At 38.7% G+C, this 23,047-nt stretch overlaps 1 protein-coding gene across 12 annotated transcripts in view; it reads right to left on the reverse strand.

The window, feature by feature from the left end:
• Positions 1-2,904: 2,904 nt before the first annotated feature.
• Positions 2,905-23,047, reverse strand: part of OPRM1 (opioid receptor, mu 1) — a 123,087-nt gene continuing 102,944 nt past the window's right edge. For 3 of the 12 annotated variants that reach the window (XM_011970840.1, XM_011970823.1, XM_011970869.1), the window contains one exon: positions 3,554-3,680. In XM_011970840.1, the coding sequence (XP_011826230.1) occupies positions 3,642-3,680 (39 nt within the window). In that variant the 3' untranslated portion in view covers positions 3,554-3,641. Of the gene's footprint in view, positions 3,681-11,079; positions 11,179-12,836; positions 13,839-14,160; positions 14,350-23,047 lie in introns of those variants that run through there. The other 9 variants (XM_011970851.1, XM_011970832.1, XM_011970818.1 and 6 more) reach the window with 6 other exon arrangements.

Raw genomic sequence — 23,047 nt, forward strand, 5'->3', positions numbered from 1 at the left:
AAACATATAAACAGACTTAAGTAAAGACTTTGAATGGTTTGGGGACTTTCTGTTAAATGTGGTCAGAATCTTTGCAGAGGTATTTTCTTTGTATCTTAGCTACATTTCATATCTATGTTTCTGAATTTCAACTTTTGCCTGGATCCTGAGATGTAAAGGGCATGCTGTGATAATGTGGGAAACAGAATTTGCTAGCATCTTTTGGGTAATATTAAATGAGCTAAGTGAGATTTTTCAGTAATAAAATTTGCAAGTGAATGGATATCAGTTTTATCAACATAGTCATATTATTGAAGGAAATGAATGCTCTCTTACCTACTCATAGCTGTGTCTTAGAAGAGTTTATTTTAAAACTGCAACTGTCTATTTCAATGTTGAGAAGTGTCTCAAATGGCCAGATTAGGAGTTCTCCTTCTGACAGCCCCGTTGGGATGCCATTCTATCACAGAAGGCTCCCCTTAAGGGGCTTCCTGCCTTCTCAAGGAGATTTCTCTCAAGGTTTAGTGCCAAAGATGAGCAGAGATTGTTCCCAGTGAATTCCCCAAGTTTCCCTTGTTGTTGTTTTGGTGCTGATAGCTTTCATTTATAATTTTCACTGCACATAGGAAGCATTGGCTGCCTGGTAGGCCAAATTTTTGTATGTATTATGTCACTTAATCTTAACCACAATTCAGTAAGGTTGCTATTATCATCCACGGTTTTAAGAGAAGACTGAAGCTAGGAGAGCTTAAATATGTTGCTCAAAACCATAAAGTCGAAAATTTCAAAGTGTATTCAGAAGTTGGTTTGCATGACCTTGAAGCTCAAATTTTAGCTTCTTCGCTATACTCTTTTATTCAACATCATCAAGCTGTTAAGGTGGGTCTACAATGTTACAGCTAGAGGCTTAAAACAGAAGTATGATCAAATTCCCTTCTGAGGACAGATAGCGCCTTCCTATGGGGACATTAATAGCAGGGTCCTAGGGATTCACAATTGCCCCAGCCAAGTCTCTTTCCTCTTCTTCCCTTTCTAATGATTGGCAAGGAAAGACGGATGAAGGAGCAAGATAACAGTGGAGATTGAAATAGAAAATACCACTAACTGCTTGGGACAGAATAAGCTAGAAATTCCACAGCAAGTGATCAGGTGAAGAAGCAAAGCTTCTGCCCCATATCTATAGTCTGCATTTCTGGGATACCAACCCAGAAAGAAATCACATCCTTAGGCAAGGGTAAAATTAGAAGGAAGAAAAAAGCAGAATATTCCACTTTCTTTATCTTCAGATTTTATCGGAAACCTTAGCCCATCTAGTTGAGTCGAGGTTGTCATGTCTCTACTTGCCTTGGAATTGCAAGGTGGTTCTAGCAAATTTACATTAAAAAATGGTTTTGAATGAAAAATGTTGACAATGCACTTATTTATTATTTACTTTAGAATGTCTTATTTTAAAAATAACCCCCTTTATTGTGTATTCTGCGTAGAGTCTCAAAGATGACATGGAAGAAACTTGTTCACACGCATGACATTTGTGGAAAAAGATAGATCAGGTCCTACTTGAAGGCAAAGTTGCTCTCAACAACTTGCCAGATAATTTGTACTAGGAGCTGGTATTAAGCAGAAACAATGTTTGTGGAAAAACAGCCTGATGAGCAAAAGCAATACTATGTCATCCCTTGAGAGAAACCATCATAGCCCATGAAAAGCATGAATTTTCCTCCTCTGTTATTTACATACAAATATTACGTTGTACTCTGTTTGAATTATCCATTTTACTTATGGAAGCTCTAGTAGTGTATATATGTAAATATATACAAACTAGTACACTTTTTTAACATTCTAAATCTTTTTAAGGTCCTAGTTTTAGCTACTTTTGTCAGAAAACAAAAAATTAAACATAATATCTGTCTATTATGGAACACAATATTTGAGAAATGGAGATTATTATAAGCAAACATGAAACTTCATCAGAAGGAAACATTAGAACACTTATTTTGGCTTTTGTTTTTTCCCATCTACTGGAGAGATGGGTTGAGTCCACATAAGTATAGCCAATAGATCTGAGAGTAAATTCAGTTATTCTGATCCCGACAGCTGTTTTCTAGAAACATCGCTTTTGGATATCTGGCACATATTTGTGCCTTGTCAGATCGATGAAGAAATACAAATTTTACAATGGAGTCTTCTGGCAGATTGTAGACTCAGGAATACTCAGAAGTCAGCAGCCTAGTTTTTCACTTGTATCTTCACAGATAACTACAAGGGGTATTTGACTAGTTTAATGAATGCTGACAAAAGTTCAAAATGGAGAGCTTCTCGGCATGGGCCATCTGACTTGGCTGTCTACCTAGATCAAGTAAAATGGGTGATTGCCAAATCTCTACTGTGTTTCACAACAAAGAAAATCAGTCAAAGAGGAGAATTGTCTTAGAGAAACTATTTAGAAGATTGACACTTTACAAAGGAAATCTTGACATTTAGCAGAGATCAAAAAGACCAAAATATTGGTGGTAACATTATATAAACACAATCTTCAGGAAAATATTTTTGGGCCATTGTTAATATTTCACATCCAAGTAGCTACACAGGATTGAAAAATAGATGACACACTTCCTTATATGGTCATTTGAGTCTGTCTTGAGATTATGTTTATTGGATCTATTATTTAAAAAAAGTTTAAACTGTTCTGGCAATCAGCAAAAACATCTGCCATTTTATTACACTGATTCAAAAGGCATAAGGATTCTGAGCTGAGTTAAAAAAAGAAAATAATATGTGGGGAGCATGCGGTATGGAGAAATCAGTGAGAAATAAAGAGTACATTTTAATGCTTGACTTCCTGCATGGATGAAGTGATGAGCTCATTGACTATTACCTTTTGTGAACACTTAAATAGGAGCAAGAAAATTGCACATTTAAAACTGGGGAACAAACCACTGAAAGCCTAAGAATGAAAAATCCCCTATGATGACTCTTTGGAAGTATTTGCAGTGCATGAGAATCAACCTTTCTACAGCTGACACATGACTGTGGTTTAGATTACCTTTCATGCTGATCTCTTCCCTTGCAGTTATGGAGCTAGATGAAAGAGATGTTATTTTTTCAAACAATACAAAACCAAGAAATGGAGGTGAAAATGATGCCTTAGCCAGATGCTAATTTTAAGGTAAACGTTAAAGATCTAAAATAGAATAATGGATCCATTGCCTTGCAAAGCACTAGAAAGACTCGGACCTTCCATTCAAGGTGCTTTGATCAGAGGTAGCATTTACTTTATGTGCTTCTATGGTGAACTTAACAAAAGATGGTTTTTCTTTGATGAGGTCGTAAATATTTGCTTGAACACAAAATATTACAGACAGAAGGGTCACCTTTTATGATGACTTTAATTCACATACCACAGTGGGTTTTGGTTCCATTGGCTGTCTTGCACAAACCAGACTCCTCAGTGTGGTATACTCCTTTCCTTCCAAATGCTCCACTTACTTTGGCTGTCCCTCTAATGTGCAGAGCAGAGTGGCCAGAGAGGAAAGAGGTTGGATGACCTAAAAGCAGGCACTTTCTTAGAGAATTAGAGCCTCCTACACATTCTTAAAGCAACCTGCTTCCACATACATGGTGGCTTCTAAGCTTGGTGAAGGTCGGAATGGCATGAGATCCTGTTAGGGCAATGGAGCAGTTTCTGCTTCCAGATTTTCTAGCTGAAAGGAGAGAAAGAGCAAAGACAGTGAACATTTCAGATGTGGTTGCAGCACACATTTATTGAGCATCTTCTGCCCATAGGAACTATACTGAAGACCTTCTCGTATACTTTCACCTGCAAGTTTCAGTTTCTCTTAAATGTCAAGACATTAATCAATCTCTTCAGACATTTTGAATAATCTTCTGGCTCATTATGAAGATGCTCTTCATTTGTGTATACTACTGAAAACAACTGTATAGTCATTGTAGAGATATTATTGATACCTTCCTTGAAAAAATACCTTCTACTCGAAACTCTTTCTCCCCCTTTGTTACCCTCTTCCTCCCTCTTTAGCCTCCAATCATTTATGACTTGATCAACATTTTGAAAGAAAAGCAATATTTTTTTCAGTACTTCTGATCTTCTTTATTTCCAGATAAAGATATTTTTATTTTTACCCAATTCTCAAAATTAATGATTTTTTTTTCCTGTAACTGATTTGAATTACACCCCACCTGATCGCCACTGTAAAGCTGGCATATGTGTTGAACAGTAACAAAATTTGCTCAGACACATGGAAATATGGCCTGGTATTTTCAGGTAAGGAAAGAGGACTGCGGAAATATAACAAGTTTTGTAATTAACAAATAATTTTTGCTATCATTCATTATAATATTGCTGAGGAGAAAAGCAGATGTTTGTATAATAAGTGTAAAAGGGTAAAAGATCATTTTTTAAAAATTTTATTTTGGTAAATTTGCTTTATTCATGTGCTTTACCATCTGCTTTATCTCTCTTTCTGTCTCTCTCTCTCTCTTTCTCTCTCTCTCTGTTTCTCTCTCTCTCACACACACACACCATCTTTTTAAACCATTTGTTGCTTTTCCCTTAAATATTTCAGTACATGTTTTCTAATAATAAAGAATAGGTCAGGTCATTCTCATTTTAGGGAGAGGCAGTCCATCATGGCCAGAAGTGTCCCTGCACACCCTGGCTGACCCTGAGAAATTGTAAAGTCTAACTGTCCTTTGACTCTGATCGTTTCTGTAGCTGGTCACACAGGCAATTAAGTAGGCACAGGTGACCACAGCACTGACCACAATGTGGCTGCTTGCTCCTAGGGGAGGTTGGTTTATTGCTCCCCCAGGTGCTGAGACTTAAGCTCTGGGTTCCTCAACTGTGAGATGACCCACTATGTGTGTACTGCCATCTGGTCTCATCGTATTGCCTTGTGGGATTTGGGAGTAGGGAAACTGGCACTATTACGCTAAAGCTTCTGCTGTTTGCTGTGCTGTGAGTAGTCAATTGTCTGAGTCTTTTGTCTAATTTTGGCACCTATAGAGTGGCAAAGCAACCTACTTGCTTGCTTAGTCATCTCCTTTGGAATCCTGTTACTTCTTGCCATCTTCTAAGGGGTTGAGATTCTTCCCAAAGTGGCACAAAGTGCAGGGTGCCAAGACAGACAACAACTTTTTGGAAGAATAAAAAGGCAAGAACTCATAAGCTGGGTTCAGGGACATTTGTGAACTCCCTGGGTCTGGTAGCAAATATTCTGGCCCAAATGGTGCAGAAGGTGGGCAGCGAGTGGTCCACCTCTGTCCTATCTGTTGATGAACAAGAGTTGAGCCAATAGATGGAGGCTGAAAAGTGAGGGATAAAATCCAACAAGCTGCCCTGGTTTCTGTTTGCTCTCCTATAGGGTAAAGGACCAAGAGAACATTCCGGGCCCCATTAGGGAGGAAAGCACAACTGTGTCAAGTTGTAAGTTACAATTGCATACACCTGAAGGGCAATGTATTCCCACAGAGAGTACCAAGATGCAGATCCATGGGGAGAGAGAAAGGAAAGAAGTCCAGGGGTGCTTTGATCAGCAGACAGAGGGGCTGTTCGACACTTGGCTGCTGCACTGGTGTAATTAAGGAGTAAGAAAGTTATGTCTTAGAGCATGCAGAACTGAGGCTGTCTCATGTGGGACCCTGTACTTTAAAACACTGTGCAAATTACGTTATTTAGACAGAATCATGTCCCACAATAAGGTTTGCTACCCTGGATTTCTGTTTTAGTGACTACATTATGGCCAATCCCAGAAGATTTTCCTTTCGTTTCCTCCCCTCCCCTCCCCCTCCCTACCCTTCCCTTCCCTTCCCTTCCCTTCCCTTCCCTTCTCTTCCCTTCCTTTCCTTTTTTTTCTTTTTTTGAGGCAGAGTCTCATTCTGTCACCCAGGCTAGAGTGCAGTGGCACGATCTTGCCTGATTGCAACCTCCACCTCCCAGATTCAAGCAATTCTTATGCTTCAGCCTCTCAAGCAGCTGGAATTATAAGCATGTGCCACCATGCCCAGCTAATTTTTGTATTTTTAGTAGAGACGGGGTTTCCCATGTTGACCAGGCTGGTCTTGAGCACTTGACCTCAAGTGATCCACAAGCCTTGGCCTCCAAAAGTGGTGGGATTACAGGCATGAGGCACCATGCCCAAGTGAAGAAGGTTTTCTTAAGTGAATAAAATCTCATGAAATCCCATGGAGGAATCTATTTAAAGCCTGAGGGCTGAAGCTGCCCTAGACTTGTTCTGTCCTGGACAGAATGACAGCTTTGACAACAAACCCTCACCCAGAGCATGACCAATGCATTTTTAAGGTGGCGTTTCTTCCTCCATGGTAGAGGACTCCACTACTTTTCTTGCCTCACTCTGTCACCCAGGCTGGAGTGCAGTGGTACAATCTCAGCTCACCTCAACCTCCACTCCCAGGCTCAAGCAATTTCCCACCTCAGTCTCCCACATAGCTGGGACCACAGACATGCAACACCACACCAGGCTAATTTTTGTATTTTTGGTAGAGACGGGGTTTCACCATGTTGCCCAGGCTGGTCTCCAACTCCTGAGCTCAAGCGGTCTACCCATCTCAGCCTCCCAAAGGGCTGGGATTACAAGCATGAGCCACTGTGCTGCCTTATGTTGCTTTTTGATATCCATGCTCAAATGACTAAGTACTAGGTCCTCCTGAGGGATTGCACTAAGTTCTCTTGAGGTCATTCTCTTGTAAGGACCACACATTTAACTACCCAGATTTGATACCAAAAAAAAAAAAAAAAAAAAAAATTGGAAAGGAAGTAACTCTATCCACTGGGCAGGGCCTGTTATCTACTACTTTTGTGGCTCCCAGGGCTATTGATAATTTACATCCTTGTTCTGTAAATATTCATGATGTTCAGGGGAGATTGTTTTGGTTGGAAGAGCCCTTTGTAGAGAGGGAGAGAAGGATGCATGCACAACCGGACACAGCTTGGCTTTGGTTCTCTTCTAAGTTTAAAAAAAAAAAATTCAGAATTCCAGAAGGAGAAAAGGAAACCATAGCCTTGATCAAAGGCGTAAATACAATGTGACTAATGAAAAATGTAGTATCTCAATGTAACAGCCTTGTACGGCCAGTGAAAAAAAGCTAATGGGAATCTGGAGGCTTGTGGTAGATCATTGCCAACTGAATTTTGTTGGTATTATAGTCCTGGCTGTTACAAACATTGTGACTGTAAATGAATCAATTCTCTGTGATTGCACCTGGTGTGCCATTTTGGACTTTGGCCGTGTATTTTTCTCAATCCCTTTTGCACCCAAAGATTAAGACCCCTTCCCTGGCTGACCCTCCAAAACATGTTTACTGGGCTGTTGCAGCACTACTTGAATTTCCCTGTTGTTTATCGCCAGTAGGTGAGTCAAAACACGGGACAAGACTCTCTCTCTCTCTCTCTTTTTTTTTTTTTTTGCAGAGAAATTGGGCTTACTATATTGATATTCTATTGAAAGGTCTCAATAAAATTAGCCAATGCTAAATCACATGAAGGCCCAGAAAGTCTCTCAATTCTGATAAGATACAGGACCAGTCACCCAAGTCAAGATCTCCAAAACAATGTGGACTAAGACTCAAAAGTTGATCCTAGACTGTAAATAAAATATTCTTTGCTCTATGGCTCTCCTAAGAGATAGGAAGCCTGGCACTTAATTGGACTATTTAGATCTTAGAGATAATACATGCCTTACCTATGCATGCCTCCTGTTGAGTCCTATGTACAAGTTGATTAGAAAGTCTGCCATATATGGCTGGGGACCTAAGCTGCAGGTGACACTTGTGTCAGTGTAGCAGGTTTTTGCAGCAGACCACCCAGGGGGCCCTTTTCAACTCCAGGCTTCTGGAAAGGGAAACAATCTCCACCTGGAGGTACCCCTTAGCATTCCGAAATCACTGCTTCCCTGGCACCACTCCCCACTTCATTGGGGAAAGGACACCTTAGACCCTGGAGGTGCTCAGAGGAGGGAAAAATGAATGCTCCTTTTGTCTCTGAATCTCAGTCTCTCATTTGGCAAAATGAGAGGCTGGTCCATCAGAGACAAGCAGCAGCTCTGACTGCCAACCTGTACCACTGCTGGATTTATCAGATGAATTTATCATCCTCATCCATGTGCTGTGGGATCAGAAAATCTCCTGTTGGCCTGCTTGGTCCAGAATTATTCTACCGTGCCTGGTGTATCAAAGACAGCTCCCCCAGATGAATCACCCTTTTACCCGCGCAACCACTCAGACAGCTCATACTGATTCATATGCTTCTCCTGACACCGAGTGCCCTTGAGTCATGCTATGTAGGGCTGTCCAGGTGACAACTACTTGGTGACCCTGCCTGTAGAGCTTAACCAAACCAAGGTCATGGTGATCCAAATCAAGTTATATGTTCATATGTGGGAGAGAGTGGCCCAGAGGATATCCATCCACTGTCGCATGTGGGGGTTGCTATTTGGTTCATCTCTGAGTTCTTGCAATGATTGGCAATGGCACCACTCTTTGGATTTCATTCCCTTTGTTAGTTCCCTAGGTAAAGAAGGCTATCCTGCCTGAGGGATATGTGGTTTTCTATTCCCATACAGAAGTGTGAGTACTGTTACCCAGCAAGAGCATCCACATTTTAGAGACAGGTCAGGACCCTATTCTTAATTTTAGCTACCATAGCCAACGAGATGGAACAAACCATAGAATATCAACAGGTCGGTCTTAGCTCCCTGATTGTAAATGGGTCATTGATTGACCTTAGACTACAGGCTGGCTGCATGGGGAAGAATTTGTATGGTTGCCAACTGTTCCTGTTGTGTTTGGATTAATATCCACGGTATGGTGGAGCAATCCATGCATACTGTAAGAAAGGAAGCTAGGTGCTTTTCTGAAATTTGACCTATTAGTCTTCTCTGTGACTTATTTAGTTGAGTCTGGGATCCTGGAGTGCATGGTTGAGGTCAATACTACAGACTGACCTCATCCCGTGGATGGGATTCTGTTGACAATAGCCGTAATCCAGTATTGACTGAAATAAGTGGAAACAGATTTGGTCCTAGTCCTTGTCAATATATCTAATTCAAGTTGCTGATGGGGTGCCATAATCGTATAAAAATTTAAGTTCAGCCAAGAATGTGCTAGGCTGAATGTCAATTATTGAGAGAGGGAGTCCACTGAACAACCCTGCCCATTCTTACTGACTGAGCTGAACTGCAAGATCGAATTATCTTCTCACCCTGAGTTGTTTCTACAGCTAGTCATATAGTCAATTAACAACCTTCACTGCCTGACCACATGAGGACCACAGCATTTTGAGACTCTGCCTCCTGGGGAAGGAGGATTAATTTGTTCACTGCTTGCTACAAAAGACACTGAACCCGTATCTCTGAGCTCCTCAGCTGCTGTGCAACTCATCGTATGTGTAGCAGCAATTTGTGTTCATTGTGTCACATCACAAGACACAAAGGCAAAGGAACTGGCATTAGCATGCTGATACTTGTGCTGTTTACTGTGCTGTGAGTAATAAGTGGTTTTCTCTGGTCCACTGAGTCACACTGTCTATTTCTAGCACCCACAAAATTGTGACAAACCAACTGCTTGCTTGCTAAGATATCTCCTTTGCAGTTTTGGAACTCTCTACCATTTTCTAAAGCTGGGTTTCTTTTCTGATAGTAACCACAGTACAGTCAGTAGATTTGACATTTGACATTAGATACGATGCTTAGATACATATGTTGGATACATAGATATCCAACACATATGTTGGATACACAATTTTCTGCTATCGGTTTTCTATTTTTGTCAACAATTTTTTTAAACTATAGTTTTTTCAGGAAGTAAATAAGCAAATTCCCTTGGGCTATTTTTGGTCATATTTTAAAAAATTAAATGTTTGAAAAGCTTTTAAGGTTCAAACTGAAGTTGATGTAAGGTACTTTTAATCTTTATCCACACAAAGATTGGTGTGTATTTCCTGCACTTTTGGAACTAAAGAAAATTGAAGAGATTATCTTTTCCGCTTTGTCAATCTATGGAAGCAAACATAACCTTGAGAGGTGAAGTGGTGTGCCCAGGTGCATCGCAGGAGGAAAGCTGGTTTCATATTTTTATTTTGCGGCCACTCTCTTCCACCTCCATTTCTTCTTTCCTCTTTGTGATGCCATTCAAAGTTACAATTGTAGGCAATAACAGGCTTGGGTACTTTTGAAGCCAATCAGAGTTTAAGCCAGTAACAGGCTTCAAAATCTCATTTATTACAGAAACCATAAAAACAGAACCATACAGAAAACCTTGGGAGCTGATGACTCACAGGCAAAGATCTCCATGTACCTAAATAATAATAATAGGAAACTCATCCCCTCTTCCAAGCTCCATTGCCTGAATCAGACATATGGAATCTATAGTACAAAGGCTCCAACTTCAGCAAAGAAGAATTCACGGAGAGGTGGAATAATCTGGTAGTTCAAAAGATCCAGACATGATCTGCCAATGCTTTCTTGATCTGCCAATGCTGTGAATATGGACTTATTTTGTTCAACATAATACATCTCTCTTTCACAAGAGAAAGCTTTGGTCATTACATTTATTGTTCACTAACAGAAGCTGGCCCTGGAGTCTGAATGGTGTAATCAGTCAAACCCAGAAATGAGTCCTAATTCTTTTTTTTGAGACAGAATCTCTCTCTGTCACCCAGGCTGGAGTGCAGCAGTGCATTCTCTGCTCACTGCAAGCTCCGCCTCCCGGGTTCACGCCATTCTCCTGCCTCAGCCTCCTAAGTAGCTGGGACTACAGGTGCCCGCCACCACACCAGGCTAATTTTTTGAATTTTTAGTAGAGACAGGATTTCACCATGTTGGCCAGGATGGTCTCGATCTCCTGACCTCGTGACCTACCTGCCTTGGCCTCCCAAAGTGCTGGGGTTACAGGCTTGAGCCACCGTGCCTGGCCAATGAGTCCTAATTCTTGAGTAGTCAAAAGAGCTCAGAAACTCCTGCTTGTGAAGGGATTCCTTAAGCAACCATAAGCAACCCTTAAGCCAGGAGATGAAAAACTCACACAAATGGTCTCCATTAGGGCTAGCACCAGAACCCAGGCTCTCTGGCTTCCAATCTTACATTCTTTCACAGGCAAATATTGTAATTGTTAGCCCTTGGTATTCTTACAGTTGAGTATAGATGACTTTTAAAATAAATCTATTTTCTGCAAAGATATTTCATTCAAAAACAGAACAATGTGCCAATTATAATGCCTATTCTTAGCCATGTAGAGTTTAATTCAGTGATTTATACCCCAAAGCTACATACATTTTTTTCTTATACTATCACTGGAAAACAAACCAAAACAAAAGTGAAAACCCAAGTAAAACAAAAGGGAAAACCCTGCTCTATTTTCAGAGATAGGAAATTTTAATGTCTTTTTGTATACCGAAGTATTTAGAGCATATATTTTAAATGAGTAAGAATAAGAGTTTAACAATCAATTTTAGGATTCTGATTAATGCCTAGAATTATGAGACTTTGCCAATTATTCAGTGAAACATTGAATTTTGAATATTTTCATGCCTAACTGGAACTGATTATCTGCAGTGGCTTTTAAACATTGCTTAGTGAAACCTTTACTCTGTGAGATGTTATAAGGTGTCCCTTGAAAAACTGGGCCTGTGCTCAGATAAATTGGAGAACTGTAGACCTTTGGCTTAGAAAATGAAATGTGTATGTATGCAACACACCCACACACACACAGACACACACACACACACACACAGAGAGAGAGAGAGAGAGAGAGAGAGAGAGAGAGAGAGAAGGGCTTTTCAAAGCCCTTTAAATGCTTATACGTATTATCAGTTCCCATGACCAAAAGAAGATAGGCCACATTTCCTAACATTCGTCTACAGAGCTTCTCATTCATGGATCACCATTAGCATTTCACTGTAGCAGTGTTCTACAAGAAGTTGGTAGAACGTGTGAAAACTGAAAACCTGGCTGGGAGCGGTGGCTCACGCCTGTAATCCCAGCACTTTGGGAGGCCAAGGCAGGCGGATCACAAGGTCAGGAGATCGAGACTATCCTGGCTAACATGGGGAGACCCTGTCTCTACTAAAAATACAAAAAATTAGCCAGGCATGGTGGCGGGTGCCTGCAGTCCCAGCTACTCGGGAGGCTGAGGCAGGAGAATGGTGTGAACCCAGGAGGCGGAGCTTGCAGTGAGCCGAGATTGTGCCACTGCACTCCAGCCTGGGCGACAGACCGAGACTCTGTCTCAAAAAAAAAAAAAAAAAAAAAAAAAAAAACCAAAACCCTTATTCAAAGGGTCATTTCCTCTGATTCTCTAATCATCAAATCTTAACATCTGAATTATCTCAATGTCCTTTTCATGCAGGCAAAATGCTGATGTTTGAATATTAGACTTCCAGTACAAGAAAATCTCTGTAACTCAAAGCCTAGAAAATTCTAAACTCATCAAGTTGTATACATTAAATAGGTACATCTTTTTGTAAGTCAATCACTTCTCAAGAAAGTGGCTTAAAAACTTTTTTGCGTTTGGTTGTACTGGAATAGCTTTCTCTGTAACCTCTACCCATTGGCTTTAATAAGTGGGGTTATGCTGGATAAGTCCAATTTCCAATTCACATTGCTTTAAGTATATGAAGACAGCTATGTTGTCCTTTCTGATCCTTCTATTTCCCAGGGTAATCATGAGCAATTATTTTAATTCCCTCTGCCATCTTGGTTATTCATCTCTGAACACAATCTAATTTGCTTATTTCATTCCTGAAGTGTATTGTCTATTAGAGTGAGGCGAACATTTCTTTGGTTCTAGACACTAAAATTCTGTTGATGAGACCTATAATTTCAATGGGTTAGATGGCTTATATCATCATATTGTTGGTCCATGAAATAAAATCTCCATGACTTATGTGCTACCACTCACATTCTATGTTTCTATAGTTGGATTTTTGGACTAAAATCTTTCTGTAGTAATTGCTGTATTTTTAATTTTAGCGAACACTTCTAGTATGCTTGGTTTTTCATCTTATCACCGAGGTTATCAAGCATTCTTCCGTTGATTGCAACTGTTAAGAGGGGAGTCAATTGAAAGTTTATAAACCGGGGCTAGAGGCCCTACTTAGGACGGTCAGAGTCCCTTCTAAGATTTAGGGCATTAGAGACCCCTCTCAGTAAAGTCCCTCTCGGCTAAGAACAGCTTTGATGCTATGGGATATTAACTGCTATTCTCTTGGGAATAATCTGTCTTGCACTCTTCGCTGATGGCTGTGGATGACAGGGTTGGACATGTACAGGACCGTGGGACATGGGGAGCTTTTTCTTCCCTAAAAGGGGAAACTTGAGAACTAATAGGAATGCTGGTAAAGATCCTTTTGCTACTGAGAAGCAGCTGCCTGAACTTTTACAGTGTCACTGCAACAGGTGGGTCTTTCTCTGGCCTTCCTGATCCTTTCACCTTCCCCACCCTGCCACGGGCAACGCTTTTCTCTCTCTCCCTTTCCTTTCCTATCTTTTCTGTTACTCAAGACAACTGTCTTGCCCAGAGACCACGTGTTGAAACTCCAAGTCAGAGGTTGGATTAAAGATGACGGGGCCCATCTGGGGGTAAATTTAAGGCTTGCTAGTTTGATATGGGTGCTAAGCGGAATGGCTAATGTCTATGTTTTATCACATGTACTTTGCTCTGGCCAGAATGAAAAAAAAAATTTCCTTTATAATGTGACTTGGCTTCTAGGGCAATGGTGCCACAAGCCAGATCACTAGGGCTGCTCAGGGAAAGGGAACCCAGAAGCCTGGCATGCTGGCAAAAAAAGTGAGAATTTCTTACCAGTCAGATTTCTGTCTTCTCCCTCTCTGTGCAAATGGTTGAATGAATGGCAATAAAATAAAATAATCAGTGTTTATCTCCTCTGTAGAGTTTTGATTAATGCAAAAAAGAATTCTAAGGCTATTCTTAAGCTGGTGCATTTTGTGTTATGAGGTCGTTTTTCTGTGTTGAGGGATGCTTTAGGATGGAACACGGGCTTAGAATACCTGTAAGCCCCAGCAAGCTGGTCAGTAAGAAAGTTGGCTGGACGTCCTTGAAACCAACCAAAAAAAACTGGATGAAGTTTCCACCTTGGGAGCTTGACCTTTTAACCACGTGGCAGTACCGTCTCTTGGTCTCCACCTTCAAGGGAATAGGAATTTTAGGGTTCATGTCATAGTCAGCTGTAAAAATAATATTAAATAGTTACAAGCCTTTGCAAGCTCAAAATTAACTACTCTAGACTCTTCCTGGGAAGGGAAATGGAGACTGCCCTGCATTGTAGCTCAGTAGCCAAGGCTTTGCATTTTCACAGTGGTAGTCCAGGTTCAATTCCACCTAGAAAGTGAGTCATTTCACGTTTAATATTTGCGTGAACATGTCTATTTTTTTCTCCTCCATGAATTGTCTGAAATTTTCCTTTCTCTAAGCACCAGTGCTGTTACCATTGGTGAAGGTCAAAAGCCAGAAATACTGGCCATTTGGCATAAGAAATTCTAAAAGAACTTTATTAAAGAGTGCTATGGTTAATATCAGTTTAATTAAAAGTGGACATTCAAACTCTGTCTGGACTCCTTGGAAAAAACAGGAGGCACCAGAGATCCCTTTCCTGGCCCTGTTCTTCCAAGGGCTCCACCCTGAAGCCAGTCATCCAATTAAGAAACTGGCAAATGAAAATATTACAAGTGCTGAATCTTCTGTCTGTATATTTATATGTGTTGTATGTTTATATATAAAAGGGCTCTAATTAATTGGCTTAGAAAAATAAGCATTTAAATAAAATATTTCAGCAGAAAAATAGAAACTTTAATGCTTTTTTGTTCACATGACTTTACCAATATTTTGGAAATAAAGACAGTTTTAAAGATGATTGGTAAAATAAAATGTCTTAAAAATGTAGACATTTGGTCTAAATTAAGGTCAGATTTCAGACTTGCTAAATGCTTTAATGTCAAACTGTTTCTTTGACTTTTGAAAATTGTTCAATTTACCTACTTTAAAGGCATTAAATTCTAGATAAGACCTGGGGACATGGGGAATTTGCCATACCCTCTAGCTATACAAAGAAGATTATAAAGAAAGATTTTATATAAAAAAGGATCCTGTATGATAAATTCTTGTCTTAAAGTAAAATAACTGGTTGTTTAAAAGAAGGGATGTTAAGGGCAAGTCAGAAAGTCCACAAATGTCTCAGATGTTCTATGTAAGTTGTGAAAGGATTTGTGAAAAGAAATTTATGCAAGAAATGTTGTACAATTCAAAGGTTGTTAGGTCTCCTAAATGCTTCATAAAATGCCACTATGACTCATACTGTACAACTTGCCTGCTTTACTGCTAGGTAAGGTCTGGGGACATGTGGAGTTAGTCATGCCCTTAACTATGCTAGAGAGCCAGCTCTTTTCTGCACTTCTGCCTGGTGTGTTCTGGGCTAGGCTTCACACCTAGTACACAATTAAAATCTCAAATTTACCAGGGTTTTCATCAGAATAGAAGTTGCTAAGAGTTAACGTTATAACATGTAATTAAAACTACTAAAGAAACAATTTTACATGCAAGGTGTGTAAAGAAAGTAAAATGTGTTTTTGCTGAAAAATTATAAGAAGTCATAAGAATGTGAATATTTTCTGCTTAAAGTGTTAAAGAATTATTTTAAGTAAGAAAACAACTAAAGATTTAAGCAAGTTGTGGAAGGTTTATAAGGATTAATTGTAAGAGATTCTGTATGTGAATATATTGCCTAAAAAGGAGTATTATTTAGTTTTTCCATAAATTCAACATTGGAATAAAAGCACAATAGGTTTTTCTTAGAGCACTGATCTGCTCTTACATTAAAAAAATGTAAAGGGTTACAAAAGGTTTATAAGGATCTTACCTTATGGTTAAACATTAAAATTGGGTAAATATGTCTATAAGATTTTATTAAAAATTAAGTTTAGCATTAATCGTACGTTAATGTAAAGGTGAAATTTGGCTTATTTGGCATAAAAATCATAGAGGAAGCATTATCAAATGTGAAATGGTGTTTTGCTTGCTTTAGACTATATTTGCATAAATGTGTTACTGGTATATGTTCCAAAGTTATGGGAAACTCCTATAATTCTAATATGACTTAGTGTATGTTATTAATAATTATAACTGTTGTGTAAAATTTTGTGTGCCACAGAAGTAAGCAAATTTCCTTATCAATTGTGGCTTTAATAGTGGCTGTCCTAAAACTTTTTATCACCCACAGAAAATTGTTGTCTTGTTTTAATCCTCTTTAGAAGGTGATTTATAATCAGCTATAAAACTGTAACAAGTGTTCTTAAATGCAGGTTTCTGATAACTTTGGAAATTGTAACATTAGAATAGAGGAAACAACTTTCAGAACTTTAATGAAGAGCTGGACTGTTCATGAATATTAAGCAAAACAGGAGTCAACTAAATTCAGTAAACCAATAAAACTAAAGTAATCTTTTAAACTTTGCTTAGAACATTGCTGATTCTTTGTTTTGTTTTTCAGAGTCAATAAAACTTTTCTTTTAAGCTATTTACAGCTTTTAACAGTTGACTGTACTCCTATGAACAAAATTTGGAGCATATTTATTTCTCTCTACCTGATTTCTACAGAATTTGGAAACTAGTTGTGAGTATTCTTAATGCATGACAGTATAGTTATTTGCACAGGTGCAATAAAAATCTGTTGTCTTTTGTAACAGGACACAATTGGAGAAATTGGTTACCTTGCCAAGGCTTTGACTGGAATGGTGTGTTTTCTTTTAAGGAATTAAACTTGACTTATAAAGCCAATAAAAGCCCCTTGGGGAACTGGCCTCATATTTTGCCTACACAGTCCCTGTTCAGGGTTTCTGACCTATGTTAAGTAAAGAACATCACTTTCTGTCAGGTCCAGAAGCCTGAAGTTATCTTGGGACTTCAAGAGGAAGGAAATTGACCCAACTCATAGGTATTTGAGGGTACAAACCCGTGGCTCAGCTCAGCTAAAAAAAGTCTTATCTGAAATTCCTTCTATGGAATAGAGTTCCATCAAAGCCAATTTAAAAAGAGCTTATGTGAAAAATAATTATTCTTGCTGCACTTTATACAAATAATCAGGCCATGTATAATAAAGCAAATCAGTCTTACCATGATTTGTCTATAGTAAAAATGGGAAACTAGAGAGAGAAATATTATGTTTCAAAAACTATTGTACACTTGTTATTAAATTCTCATTAGTTGTTTTTAAGTTTGTTTCCACAATTTAGGCTAATTCTGTTTATTCCTGTAAACCAACCAGTAACATCTGACTGCTGCTTAGAAAAAACAAGAGGGATGGGTAATGTAAAAATCTAAATCAGTATTCTAATTCTGGGCACATTACAAACAGCTAACAACCCCGTATCAGCTTAGTTCCAACAGTTGTCCAGTTCATGAAAAGCCTTCTCATTTATTTTACTTGGAATAACTTTACATATTTTGCTTTATTCTTGTGGAATATATTCCTGTTATACTTTTTGTGTAGGAATACAGGACAAGCTGACTGAATGTTTTCTTAAACTAAACACTTATTAATCTTCCAGATATCATCTCTTGTTGAAACTCAAGATTCATGAATGGCCCTCGCCATACTGATGCTTTCTGGCTGAACTTCTCTCTATCCTGAACACAAGAGCCCATAATAGCTAGGCAGGAATATTATTGCCCCTATTCAGCCTGAAGAAGTTACAGAAGATGGATTTTCATCTCTCTGCAACTCTTAGGATTAAGGATTCTCTTATAAATGGGAGGGGGGAAATGTCAGAGGCATATGAACCAGAACAACTCCATCTAGAATAGGAGCTGAATAAAATGAGGCTGAAACCTACTGGGCTGCATTCCCAGACAGTGAAGGCATTCTAAGTCACAGGCTGAGATAAGAGTTCAGCACAAAATACAGGTCATAAAGACCTTGTGATAAAACAGGCTGCAGTAAAGGAGCCGGCTAAAACCCATCAAAACCAAAATGGCAACAAGAGTGACCTCTGGGCGTCCTCACTGCTACACTCCCACCAGCACCATGACAATTTACAAACGCCTTGGAAACATCAGGAAGGTCCTCTATATGGTCTAAAAAGGGGAGGCATGAATAATCCATCCCTTGTTGAGCATATCATCAAGAAATAACCATAGAAATGGGCCACCAGCAGTCCTCAGGGCTGCTCTGTCTATGGAGTAGGTATTCTTTTATTTTTTTACTTTCTTAATAAACTTGCTTTCACTTTGAAAAAAAAAAGTTTATAAACCTACCTCATTGTACCAGTATCTAGATCATAATTAAACATAGGATAGTATTACAGAAATTAGTAAGAGCTTGTCAAATCTATTGTTAGAAACACAATTGGTATAGGGTTTGCCTAATTTCCTGGTCCAACAATTTTCTAAGAAAATAAAATTTATTTTGCCATAACTAATAATAACTTGCCTTTCAGAAGTTACTTGCTTTCTTTCTAAGTACTTTCAAAATACATTTTAATGGTTTAATCCAGGTTCTAAAAACGATTTGTACAAAGCTAAATATTCTATGGTTTTCAGTTGCTACAATATTCCCATTAAACTTAAGACTTTATTTCTTTACCCTCATTTTCCAGGAGTCCTTCCATTCTTGTTTGCTTTGGAGATTATGATTTGTGTTTCATTGTAGTTTGTCTACAACTCCTCTTAATGTTTTAATACCGCCATGAGATTTGACCTCATTCGGAGCCTCCTGGGGTTCTCTAACAATATCTTCATCTTTATTGGCCTTTAATTTTTTTCTTAATAATGTCTGAAGCTGAAGGTCATTTTATTTTCTAAAAGAAGCTTGAAGTAATACAAGGGTTGAAGAATTGTGCCTTTGCCTTGTCTTCCATGAATATGGAGTCGTTTTTTTTTTTTCAACTGGTTAGTGGTGTAGAAGAAAGCTTTCCTTAGAGAAATCAGTGTGATGTTTCAGAGGAGGATCAGACTAAAGTCAGGACACCTGGGGTTTGGTTCCAATTTTTCTCAAGCATTGCTTTAAAAACATCACAACTAATTTGGACCTTAATGTTTCTCCAGCTATTGAAAAAAATTAAACAGGTTAGATCAGTGGTTCTTGACTGACTTCTGCTGCCTGCCTCCACTCCAGGAGATATTTGGCAGTAACTGGAGGCATTTGGCATCACAATGGGAGATGGGTGGGTGCTACTGGCATTTAGTGTGTTGAGACAAGGGGTGCTGCTGAACATCTTACAGCACCTACAATGTCACTAGTGCCAAGGTTGAGAAGGCTTGGGTTAGTCCACTTTATGATCTCTTTTGGTACATTATTTCATTCCTTGTAAATGTTATTTACAAGAGATGAAATTCAGTTTTGGGGGAAAAGGAAAGGAAGAAGATGAAAATAGTAAAGTCTCATTGGATGGCTTAGAGTAATAATATCAGCCACTTGCCTGACACTTTGAATGGATAATCATACATCATGCTTACATCAAAGCTAAGTGGTAGTTACTACAGTGATTGCCTTTCTTATTGATGAGGAAATGCAAGCAGAGAGTGTTAGAAACTTGCCCAAGAACATTCAGCTGATCGGTAGTATGATCTGGGTAAATACTGGAGCCATTTAAATTTTTAGGATTTTGGCTATCCTAGGGCTTTCGGAGGCTGAGGCAGGTGGATCACTTCAGCCCAGGAGTTTAAGACCAGGCTGGCAACACAGCAAAACCCTGTCTCTACAAAAAGTACAAAAACTAGCCTGGTGTGGTGGCGTGTGCCCATAGTCATAGCTACTCAGGAGGCTGAGGCGGGAGGATCACTGGAGCCCAGGAAGTAGAGGCTGCAGGGAGCAGCAGCCTCCTGAGTAGCTAGAACTACAGGTGCGCTAGAACTACAGGTGCATGCCACTACACCTGGCTATTTTTAAAAAATTTTTTTGCAGAGATCGACTTTCATCAGGTTGCCCAGACTGGTCTTGAACTCCTGGGCTCAAGCAATTCACCGGCCTCGGCCTCCCAAAATGCTGAGATTACAGACGACAGCCACCAAGACTGGCCTGGCTCTAATTTTTTTTTTTAATCATAAAAAGTTCCTATTCTTGTCAAACTCAGAAACTCTACTCTAGAAGGAAACAAATTCTGAGTGTGAAGGGAGAAGACTGATGACATTGTGGCTCTAGATTCTTGATTTCCAGGGAAATAATAATTAGAAAAGGAAAATTATCAAAAAAAAAATTTTATTCTACACCCCACAGAAATTTCTATTTCTCATAATGTCCTCTCCAAATTAATTTTGCCATTTTTGTCAAATTTTAGCAATTTACAAATATTTATTTGCAACCTGTCAAAAGATATAGTGATCAGAATGACATTCAAAAATTAACAGCTGGTTTGTGATAGGTCATATACATTCAAACATCTTTTTCTTTAGTGTGAAGGAGAAAAATGCAAAAGCAAAAATAAATACTGTGAAACTGCATTTCAAAATCATAGAGGGACAAGGAAAAATAAATGTGGTGTTGTTGAAAGTTAAAAGAGAAAAATATGCACCTTTCATATCTGGCATCCCAAACTACATGAGGTAGAAAATAAAGATTGACATGTTCCAAAACATTTAATCTCAGTGAGAATATTTTTACAAAAAAGGGCTATAAAATAGCAATTCACCACTTAAGTTTAACCAAATAATATGACATCTCATTTTGTTAGGTTTTAAAGGAAAAATATATTGCTCTGTTTTTCAGTTAGTTGCATTAGTTGGAACAGTGAACACAAGAAGATACTGCACCATTTTAATTAATCCAATCTTTAAAACTAAATTTCCCTAAATTTCTCAGAGGTCTGAGACCACGCTGAAAAGAGTGAAAAATAGACTGGAATATATCAGGGCACACTGATTAAAAGCCTGGGTTATAAGATGGAATTTAACTGGAGTCAACACTTAGCCACTAACTTTTAAATTTTTTTTAATTAAAAAAATGTTTATAAATTTAGTAGAGATAAGGTCTCACTATGTTGGCCAGGTTGGTCTTGAACTTCTGGCCTCAAGCAGTCCTCCTGCCTTGGCCTCCCAAAGTGCTAGGATAACAGGCATGAGCCACTGCACCCGACCCCCAGCCACTACTTTTTAATTATGACCTTGGGCAAGTTACTTCCTTAAACATTAGTTTCTTCAACTGTAGAGTAGAGGTTACAATCCATATCTAATATGATTAAATAAGATATCCCATCCCAGACACAAAATGATCAATATGTGTTATTATGAATAGTCTAAAAGCCAAATTTTTCTAGGGCTAAACACATTTTTAAGTAAACAACATTTTCTCTCATATATCACAATAATTTATAGAAACACATACTAATTTCTTCTGCTATGTATGAAATATTAATTTTAAACCTACATTTACTCTAATTTCATACATGCAAAAAGAGACACACCTATATCATGCACACACACACACACACCCACACACACCTGGAACCATTTTCTTTTTACACCACAGAACTGAAAGAATAACCATTTTGATTTCATTCCCAAAATATGCATTAATGTTGTCCACTGCTGTAATATTGTGAACTATTCTCATTTGAGGTTTTTTTTCCCATTGAATTGAAATAATTTCTTTCCCAAATGAACTCTCCACAGATGTCTTGTAAAAAAAAAAAAAAAAACTGAGATCAACGTTTGTGAGTGATGTAGTTTATTTTAAAATTAGGCTTCTGCTTTTAGTTTAGCTGGAGATAATACAGTTCACAGTTAAACCAAATACAGAGCATCTCCTAACTTCCTGACCTGCTATTTTGATTAAAATATCAAGAAAGTGCTTTAATAACAGTAATTAGAGAGTTTAGGACTGGACTTGTCATATTAATGGAAAGGAATTAACAGGACATGCCATGATGTTCACTTTATCACCATTATGTTACTTTTTCCTATAAGACCCATAGGTAGATATGTCAGAATATTAAGTCTTTTTCCAAGGATAATTATGTTATTTCACAAAACACGTAACTCATTTGGTGAAAACATTCATGTCAATCAGCTTACCTGAAATGGTTAGGCAAGTTAGACAAAACAGTAAATTTGCTACTTTGGAGATGAAAGTACAGTTTAAATAAGAGATTTCAGTTTATTGTTTTATTTGAAAGGTGGATTCTTGGACCCTCACATAACAAACGTAATTTATCAGAGCAATTCTTAAGAACTTACATTTTCTAGAGCTTGTAGTAAATTTTGAGAATCTGGCTGAGACCATGTGATAATAATTGAGTTCAAAGTGGCATTGCGTGGGGAAGCAGAGAAAAGCTGTGGAGTAATATTCAAAGCCCTGGGTGCTTGTCTGGATTCTACCTCTTCCTGGCTGTTTGATCTGATATAGTGATTTAACTTCCCTGAGCATTTATTTTCTCACATTTACCCAGCAGAGTTGTTACAGGAAGCAGATGTGGTAACGCCCATAAAAGCACTTTTGAATCTGTACATTGCCATATAAATGCAAGGCAGCATTATTATCATGGTTGTTGTTAGTACTAGCTTGGTGCAAAAGTAATTGCTGCTTTTGCCATTGAAAGTAATGACAAAAATCACAATTACTTTTGCACCAAACTACACCATTTTAGTGATAATTCAACTGATCTAACAGTGTTGCTTTTTTCCCCATATAATGCTAAATGTTTTCAATACTCACCTATGTGTCAAGACATAAAATGCATTAGAGGCCATCCACGGGGGCTGATGTCTGGAATCTCAGCACTTTGGGAGGCTGAGGTGGGCTGATCACTTGGCGTCAAGAGTTTGAGACCAGCCTGACCAACAAGGTGAAACCCCATCTCCACTAAAAAAAATATAAAAATTAGCCGATTGTGGTGGCGCATGCCTGTAATCCCAGCTACTGAGGAGGCTAAGGCAGGAGAAGCATTTGAACCAGGAGGAAGAGGTTGCAGTGAGCCAAGATCGCACCACTGCACTCCAGCCTGGGCGACAGAGTAACTCCATCTCAAAATAAAAAACAAAAAACAACAACAGAAAGAAAATGCATTAGATAATATGATTCAGGTGGGAACCA

The sequence above is a fragment of the Mandrillus leucophaeus genome, unplaced genomic scaffold, assembly GCF_000951045.1.
Source record: "Mandrillus leucophaeus isolate KB7577 unplaced genomic scaffold, Mleu.le_1.0 Scaffold1209, whole genome shotgun sequence".
Lineage (NCBI taxonomy): Eukaryota > Metazoa > Chordata > Mammalia > Primates > Cercopithecidae > Mandrillus > Mandrillus leucophaeus.